Genomic DNA, 9,099 nt, shown 5'->3' with positions numbered 1-9,099 from the left:
GACAGCTCTAAACACATTGCCCGTGTGCCAGAATGCCCAGTGTGCATGTGCAAGAACTGGAAGTGCATTTTTCAAAAGAAGCAAACAATATCAATAAACCCTTACATAAGGGAAAAAGGAGAGGAAACTGAAATAACCACAGAAAGGAAGGTGACATTACAACAGATACCTCAGAAGTAAAGAAGCATAATCATAAGGGGACATTATTATTGATGAATAGTTACAAATTGGAAAACCTAGAAGAAATAGATAAATTCTGAGAAACATACACCCTGTCAAGACTAAAACAAGAAAAAATAGAAAAACTCAACACTCTAGTAACAAATAAAGAGATTCAAATATTAATTTAAAAAAAAATCCCAAAAGTTAAAAGCTTAGGACCAAATGGCTTCAAAGCTCAATTCTACCAACATTCAAGTAAGAATTAAAAGTAAGACTACGCATAAAAAACACTTGAAAAAATTTAAAACCCATTCATGATTAAAAAAAACTTATAAAATAGAAATTTCCTCAATTGAGGAAATTTCCTCAAGGCCATTTATGAAAAGCATGAAAAGTGAAAGTGATAGTCACTCAGTCGTGTCTGACTCTTTGTTATGCCGTGGACTATACAGTCCATGGAATTCTCTAGGCGTGAATATTGGAGTGGGTAGCCTTTCCCTTCTCCAGGGGATCTTCCCAACCCAGAGATAGAACCTAGGTCTCTCGCAACACAGGCAGATTCTTTACCAGCTGAGCACCAAGGAACCCCAAGAATACTGGAGTGGGTAGCCACCTCTTCTCCAGTGGATCTTCCTGACCTAGGAATCAAACCAGGGTCTCCTGCATTGCAGGTGGATTCTTTACCAACTGAGCTAACAGGGAAGCTAGTCTACTTGGGAAAACAGCGTCTGATAGTAGGAAAAGCAGGGACCAAGAGGCTTTGACCAGGATGGCTCCCATCGTTAAAAAGAAAAAAGCCCTCTGTCCTGTGGCTGATTCATGCTGATGTTTGGCAGAAACCAACACAATACTGTAAAGCAATTGTCCTTCAGTTAAAAATAAATTAAAAAAAAAAAAAACACCTCTCCCTCAGCTATGCTGCCCCCTTTACCTGCAGCCTCAAAGGTGCTCAACCCACAACCAAACACCCTGAAGGAGCTGCCCAGCCTCACTCCTCCTCGCCACAGCCTAGATTCTGCTCCCTCACTCTGGAATTGTTCTCTTTGCCACCGGAGCTGAAATCAAATGGCTTGCCTACAGGTGAAGGGAGAGAGCTCTCAGCACTTCAGGTCACAGGTGCTAGATGGTAAGGTTCAAAGAAAGCTGCCAGTAACGTTACCGGGGTATAAACATCACATGGTGAGGCCACGAGCTGGATCCTCACTGGAGGGAAAAAGAGCTCAAGACCCTCAGTCCCTGATCTGTCCCCACAGATGGGGAGGGGGGCAGGTTGGCATGCATACAGTCACAGGCTGTTGTCACTTCCCGGCGGGGAGGGGACTCCTGCCCTGTGTCTGTGCGGCTGACCCACTGTGCTCTGATTAAACGTATCCCAGGTGTGGAGAATGTTCAACCTACCTCAGTCTGGCTCCCAGGAAAGAGCAATGAGCTTTTTTCTCTTCCCAGGTGGTGGCTGAGGCTGGGAAGAAGCAGGAAACACACATTTGCTCAAGAACACATCCTGATCTAAACTCACAGTGTAGCGTCAGCCTCTCATTTCTGATACTGCAGGACAGGCAACAGCCAACCTGAAAGGTGGTGAAATTGGCCCAGGTCTGAACCTGGGTGTGTGTGGGGTGGAGAGAGAGGATTCTTTATCAGGGACACGGATGGGCCCTGGGGCTGTTTTCAGCCCGTGAATGAGGCTGAGGGATGGAAGAACTATTTCTCCAGGATCGAGGCAAGTGCAGCCAGCAGCTCCAAGCAGTCCTTGGGCTGCTCTGTCCACATCTGCTCCCTGGTTAGTTTCTGAAGCTGTCAGAGCACAAGAAAGCTGTCTAAAGGAAAGTGGGATGCTGGCGTTCAGATGCTTAAAGAAACCACATCTGTAGCAGGGCAGAACCCAAGGGCCATGTCTGGGCCCTCAGCTTTGAGAAGAGAGATCATAGTCGTATGTGGATAAGACAAAGCTCGGGATGCTGGAATCCTTTTGAATTATTACTCTGGCTCTGCCCCTAAATGAGCCTCAGATATTTCAACCAATTTATTTTCTCCATTTCTCTATGGATCCATGTATCTATATCCTTCCTACTGTGACCTCAGCCTGCAAATTAGACTGTTTGCCTGGGGAGGGAGAGGGATAGCTCTCACCCAGTACTGATTTGGCACTAATATAAACTAACCCCCACAGTGATAAAGAAAAACCAAGGGGTGCAGCAGAAGGAGTCAGATTTTGGTGGCAGGCAGGCCATGCATGTGCAAATCCCAGCTCAAATATTAAGTTTAAACACCCAGCCTCAATTGTCTCATCCAACTTTATGAAGTTGTGGGTGTTGGAGGCTATCACGTAGAGTGAAGGGGCATTTTGTTAAGCGTACACGCGGCAGCGGTCACTACTCTTGTTCATTTGTGCATGATCACTGTTTCTGCAGAAGCAGGGAAGCACTGTCACTAGGTGGGGTGCTAGTCTAGTAAGGGTGGACATTAGGTATAATCGAGGCAAGGCTGGGGAGGAAGGAGGGGTCCAGCTGCTCTGGAGAGAGGGCAGGAGGCAGTGGGCCTGGACAGGTGGGCACCAGGCCCCAGACCCCAGGGTGGTGGGTGGAGGAAGGCTAATGATGAAGGTCCTCGACTGAAGAGGAGCACAACTCAGGCCTAAACACGTCTGCCTGGACAAGACAAAGTACCGGTGGACCAGGGCCAAGGAATGCGCTGCTGGGGAGGGGACAGAGGGGACCCATCTCCCTGGTTCCTCCAGCAGAGGGTGAGTAGCTGCTCCCCTCGGAAAGGTTAAGTAACCTCACCAAAGTCACTCAGACAGTAAGTGATGGACCCAAGGTTGAAAACTCAATTGTCTTTCCTACTGTGTAGCATGGGGCACTCTGCTCAATGGGATGTGGCAACCTTGGATGGGAAGGGAGTTTGGAACGAACATTGGAGTATGTGTATCTTTTTGAATTACAGTTTTCTCCAGATATATGCCCCAGAGTGGGATTTCTGAATCATACAGTAGTTCTAGTATATTTTCAGCTTTTTAAGGAATTTCTATACTGTTCTCCATAGTGGCTATACCAATTCACAGTATTACCAATAATGAAGGAGGGTTTCCTTTTCTCTACACCCTCTCCAGCCTTTATTATTAGTAGACTTTTGGATGATGGCCACTCTGACCAGTGTGATGTGATACCTCATCGCAGTTCTGTCATGCATTTCTCTGATAATTAGTGATGCTGACCATCATTTCACATGCCATCATTTCATGGCAATCTGTCTATCTTCTTTGGAGAACTGTCTACTAACGTCTTCTGCCCATTTCTATTTTTTATTTTTATTTATTTGTGTTGCCCATTTCTAAATTGGGTTTTGGTTTTTTATTTTTATTTTTTTGACATAGAGCTACATTTGTATATTTTGTAGATTAATCCCTTGTCAGTTGCTGCCTTTGCAAATATATTTTCCCTGTTAGTTTTTTATTTTGTTTCCTTTGGCGTGCAAAAGCTTTTAAGTATAATTAAGTTCCCTTTGTTTATTTTTATTTTTCAGTATTCAAAGACACGGATCAAAAAGGATAGTTCTGCGGTTTATGTCAGAGTGCTTTTTTTTTTTTTGCTGTGCCATGCGACTTGTGGGATCCTAGTTCCCTGACCGGGGATTGAACTCAGGCCCACAGCAGTGAAAGTGCCAAGTCTTAACCCTGGACTGCCAGAGAATTCCCTCAAAGTGTGTTCGGCCTATGTTTTCCTCTAAAAGTTTCCATTTAGGTCTTTGATCCATTTTGAGTATACTTTTGTGTATGGTATCAGAGAATGTCCTAATTTCATTCTTTTACTGTAGCTGTCCAGATTTCCCAGCACCACTTATTGAAGAGGGTTTTCTCCACTGTCCATCCTTGCCTCCTTTGTCATAGGTTAAGCGACCAGAGTTGCATGGAGAGAAGAGCCCACTTTATGTTGTTGAGTCCTCCTACCCCAGATCTGATCTTTCCATCTATTCCCCCAGTTTAAGGCTTTTCTCATTCAAGCAGGGACAGTAAATGTGCAGACAGACGGAGCGGAGGGGGCGTGCAGCAGCTTCAGGAGAGCGGAGGCCACCAGGACGGGGAGAGAGGTTGGCTGCAGTAGAACAGGGACTGGGCCTCTGTCCAGGATGCTGTAACAACGTCCTTAACACATCTGCATGTTCATGTAGTACATATGAGTGCTTCCTATAGAACTATTCTTCTATCTGTCTGAAATATTTTAGTTTAAAAAATATCTAGAAGTTAATCGGTTTTAATAGAAAAGGATTTTATTGCAAATACAGTGACTTCATATTACAGTAGTTTATTCTGATAAACCAAATGACCATACTTTATGTATATTTTGGATATAAAACTATACTTTTTCCCTTTTTTTTTTTTTTAAACATATCATACACTTTCCAGTGTGGTGACATTTCAATGAGGAAAAGATTGCATTCACAATGGATACCATCCTCCCTGAGTCCACAGCCCTAAAATACCAGCACTGTCTAGACTCCCTCGTGGTGGAACAGGCCCTGACAAAAAGGCTTCCTTCCTCTATCCCTTATCGCCAGTTGAAAGTCACAGAAAGTACATTTCTGGAGTGTCTATATCAATCCACCAACGAGAATGCCAGTGACTAAACCCATAGCACTAACAGTGCAATGGTAAAACTATAGAGCCCTGACTTTGCATTTGAATCTCTGTAGCCAAGGTCAGAAGTGCAACATTAAAATTGCTTTATTTTACCATTTACCTTGCTGGGAACCCCATAATCTGTTTTGCTTGTCAGTAGCAAAATTAGGAATGTAACTCTGGAAGTTACCCAAGGACCACTAAAAAAAAAGTAGTCTTTTCCAACCTGTTTCCCCAGCCTCTGGCACACAGACCTTCATTAAATGCTTGTGAGATAAACAGAATCACAATCCTCGTCTATCCAGGGGTGTACAGCCAGTGAGCCACAATAAGTTACAGCGTCACAGTGGTTTACTTTAAAGATGTTCTTTCAAAACGAACTCCAGGAAGAAAAGCAGTCTACACAGCGAGGGATGCTGTAGCAATCTTGCTGAGCAGTTTGCTGAGAGCTCTAACTTTTTCTTCCAAGAATCGGGCCTTTTTCTCGGCACCTCGTTGCTTCTCTTCAGTGACTTGAAGCGCTTTTGTCAGGTGAGCATTTTCCACATAGAGCTCCTTGAGCAGCAGATCAGATCGGGTGTTCTTTTCAAACTGGAGAGGGGAGAAAGCCACCACGTCTTTACTTTACTTACTGCACGTCTAACGCAGCCACGCCACGCCACCAGCTCTCCCTTCCTATTCCTCCACACGCGTTCAGACTAGTTTGGGGAACCTTACAAATCAGAGACATGTTAGATTTAATGACAGGTTTTGTTATCCTGGCATGAGAGAGGAAACTGACGAACTATGTGGCAGAGAAAATTTAAGCCAACTTTGTACAAATTGATGTATCACGAAATGAAGACAAGACCCAAATCTGGAGGCCTCCAAAAATCAATGAGGAAACTGTCAAGAGTACCCAAATGATGGCCTTATCTCAGTGCGCTCTGCAGGCCCACCATGCCAGCCGGGACGCACCGAGGCACCTTGGGTGCCACCCACACGACACCGACAGGGGCTTCAGTGATGGGGACACAGGATACACTAGTCAAGATGCAAAGACGCAGGGGTCCCGGCTTTGGGCTTTGAAAGTCCGCGCTGAAGCCACTCACTCAAGTAGCTACCGAGCAGCTCGGCGGGCCAGTGCTGCCCGGCCACGGCCCTGCTCCCACAGGCACGTGTTCTAACAGGAGCCAGCAGAGCGCGCAGTGTCAGGTGGCGTGTTAACAGAGAACCCAAGAGGGGGACACACGGCTGAGCCTGAGGTGCACAGAGACCTGAAAGAAGCATGGAGGACGCGCGGGCGGCTGCCTGACGCAAACCTCCGGGGCAGAGGCCGGCGCATGCGCGGTGGCAGGAACAGCCAGGAGGCCCGTGAGGAAGGCAGGGCCGCCACGCCGGCTGGGCGAGGGGCCGAGGGGAGGGGGCCAGGTCCTGCAGGATCTCGAGGCCACCGGAGAAGCCGCTGTCTACTCTGAGGCAGGCCGCAGCTCCAACGTATCTAAGGAAGACTGCTGCTGCTGAGGGGCTGGCAGAGGAGATGAGGAGCCCAGCTGTCAGGACCCAAAAGACGGGGCGCGGGGTGCGCGATGGGAGCTCTGCTCCGCACCGAGGGCCGCGCCGAAGAGCCAGACGGGCCCCTGGGTGGCCGGGCGGCTGGGAGCAGACAGCTCTGAAGGGGCGCCTGTCAAGAGAATTGCTGGGAGCCCCGGGTTCCGGAAGGCGGTGCTTAGGAGACCAGAGAAGGGGCGGCAGAAGCGGGGCTGGACGAGCTGAGCGCACGGCCATTTCTCTGGGACCTTCTGGTCTTACGGGGACACAGCCCAAGTCACAACTGAGAGGAGGGGAGAGGGGCTGGGGGTCAGAGCGGAAGGGCCCCCCAGACAGGGAGGGGGGAAAGGCGGCAGTAGGGACAGTCAACCCCTACCCGCCCCCTCCCCCAGCATGTAGGAGCCTCAAGATTTACTTGGGGTTGAGGTTTTACCAAGAGTGACTGGGGGTAGGGGGTCACCAGGAGTCTGATGATTGGGAAGGAAAGTGAGGACCCAGGGACGGAAAAGGTTGGAGGGCGGTGGTGCCGGCAGGGCAGGGGCTACACAGGTGGGAGTGGGGGTCTGGAGCAGGCAGCCTGCGTGGAGTGACTCGAACTGGGGACGCGGCTCAGGGCGCTCCAGGTAAACCACATTCGGTCACCGTGGAACTAAGCATTTCCACAGATGCTCACATTTCACTTCCTGGAGCAGCAAGCAGACCTCATAGGACAGCAAGGCCTCTCTCTCCCCTCTCCCTGCCCTCCTCTCCCCTTCTCAGCACTTCCGCAGGACACAGGGTTCTCTGGGGTCCTGTCTCCCTCATTAGCTACCCGGACGCCCAAAGGAGGCGTCCGTCACTCACCTGTTCCTTCAGCTCACGCACTTTCTCTTGGAGGAGCACTTCCATGTTCTTCAGAATCATTTCCACCTCCTCCACCCGCTCTTCTGTTGCTTTCAGCTGCTTTTCATGTGCTTCCTGAATAAGAGGAGGTTAGAGATCAACACCAGAGAAGGCAATGGCACCCCACTCCAGTACTCTTGCCTGGAGAATCCCAGGGACGGGGGAGCCTGGTGGGCTGTCGTTTATGGGGTCGCACAGAGTTGGATACGACTGAAGCGACTTAGCAGCAGCAGCAGTGGCAGAGATCAACACGGTACATTGGCTGAAAATGGTGGAAAAGGACCAAGATGGGGGCCGCAAACTGACGCCTCAGGGACAGAGAGATCTGGACGGGATCGCTGGACAGGTGGCAGCTGCCAACAAGAAGCATTAGAACAAATGATGCTGGGTTAATAAGTTGCCTCGTTCGTAAAAAAAAAAATAAAATAAAAAGAATCATCTCAGGCTTATTTACTTTAGAATGGAAATCAGCTGAAGTGTACAAAATCTGAGTATCTGGCTAACCTTTCATCTATAGGGAGGGATGGTTAGAAATGTCTCACAAGCCACAAAGCTGCACTTCTCACTGTAGTGTGAGCAGATAAGAGACTCTTTGTCCTAGGATTTTAATCCTAAATGACTCAAAGTTGAGTTTCCCCAATCATGGTAGTCTTTCTAGGGGATCTCTGACTAAATTTCCTTTGTCAATAATCTGTCCTAGCTTAAATGTCTCTCCAGCACAACGTGTTTGCATAATGCCATAAGGCTGTTCTTTGTTAGATTTTGTATTTTACAAATGTCAGATTTTACCCACCTTTCCAATCTTGCACAAATTCCTTCCTCAGGAAGGCACCTAGCCCTCTGCCACTCCTCACCCTCCCACTGACCCACGAACTTTGAGGACCCAAATGTGCTTCCCCAGGCTCGCACTTTGAGGTGCTCACTCACTGATGCCTGAGAGACTGCTCTGAGGTGGGAACCACTGCCACCAGAGGTTGAAAGAAATGGAAGCACAGAGAGTTGAATCACTCACTCACTTAAACCACTCGGCTCAGGTGGTGGAGCCAGGATCCAGTCCCCCACAGTGCACGCGCTGAGCCACTGTTCTGCTGCCCTTTTAAGGCAGCAGCTCTGTTTCTGCATGTGAGCCTGGCACACAGCAGGGCTCCCCAAGTCCGTGCTGTCACTGTGCTGATCTCTTGTCCAACCAGCACCCCACACCCCTTGCTGCTTTGAAACATGCCAAGCATAGCCCACCCCAGGACCTTTGCACCTGCCTACACTCCTGAAAAGCTATTCCTGCCCATCCCTCTCTTGTGGCCCTTCTATCACCACCTTTCAGACCTGAAAGCAGGTCATGTGTGTGGCTGGCTACAGACACACACAGCTACAGACACAAAGAGCCCAGAAAACAGGCTGGGGGACTCAGGGTCGGCCGCTCAATGCCCACCAGCTCCCAGCGGAAGCCGGGTCCCGTGGCTTCCATAAACATCCCACATGGTGGGAGGGCTGTGAGGCCATCCTCGCCTTGGCACCAGAAAGCCTACTCGCCCTCCCCATCACCCCCAGCTGGCCCCCGAGCCCGGTCCCTACTCACCTGGGCCTCCTCCTGGAGCCGCCGTGCCCCCCACCGCTCCCCTTCCAGCAGCCGCTGCAGCTCAGCCACTCGGACTGCAGGCACGAGCTGTGCCATCTCCTCCCGCAGCTGCTGTACCCGCTGGGTGTGCTGCGACTGGGCCAGCTGCAGCCTCTGGGTGGCTCCATACAGCTGCCGGGGAAAAGGCACAGCAGTTGTGCGGTGACTGCCCAGAACTAAAGGGTCACCACCAGACACAGAAAACTGCATTTCTACCTGGTAGGCACCCCACAAGGGAAGGGTGTGTCCAGCAGAGCCCACAATTTCTAAAGAGTCCATTTATCTGATGCCCACA

At 49.4% G+C, this 9,099-nt stretch overlaps 1 protein-coding gene across 1 annotated transcript in view; it reads right to left on the bottom strand.

Annotated features, from left to right (window-relative positions):
• Positions 1-5,113: 5,113 nt before the first annotated feature.
• The window catches only part of LOC147361239 (uncharacterized), a 28,111-nt gene continuing 24,125 nt past the window's right edge, over positions 5,114-9,099 (bottom strand). Inside the window, exons 12-14 of the mRNA XM_086335211.1 lie at positions 8,766-8,936; positions 7,151-7,264; positions 5,114-5,368 (exon numbers count right to left, since the gene is read on the bottom strand). Coding sequence (XP_086191337.1) covers positions 5,177-5,368; positions 7,151-7,264; positions 8,766-8,936 — 477 coding nt within the window. The 3' untranslated portion in view covers positions 5,114-5,176. The remainder of the gene's footprint in view (positions 5,369-7,150; positions 7,265-8,765; positions 8,937-9,099) is intronic.

This window comes from Bos grunniens, chromosome 13, assembly GCF_055505025.1.
Source record: "Bos grunniens cultivar Pamir isolate PY7600 chromosome 13, Bosgru_T2T1.0, whole genome shotgun sequence".
Taxonomy (NCBI): Eukaryota; Metazoa; Chordata; class Mammalia; order Artiodactyla; family Bovidae; genus Bos; species Bos grunniens.
Note: the sequence above shows the minus strand (reverse complement) of the source record. Positions and strands in the feature narration are given on the sequence as shown.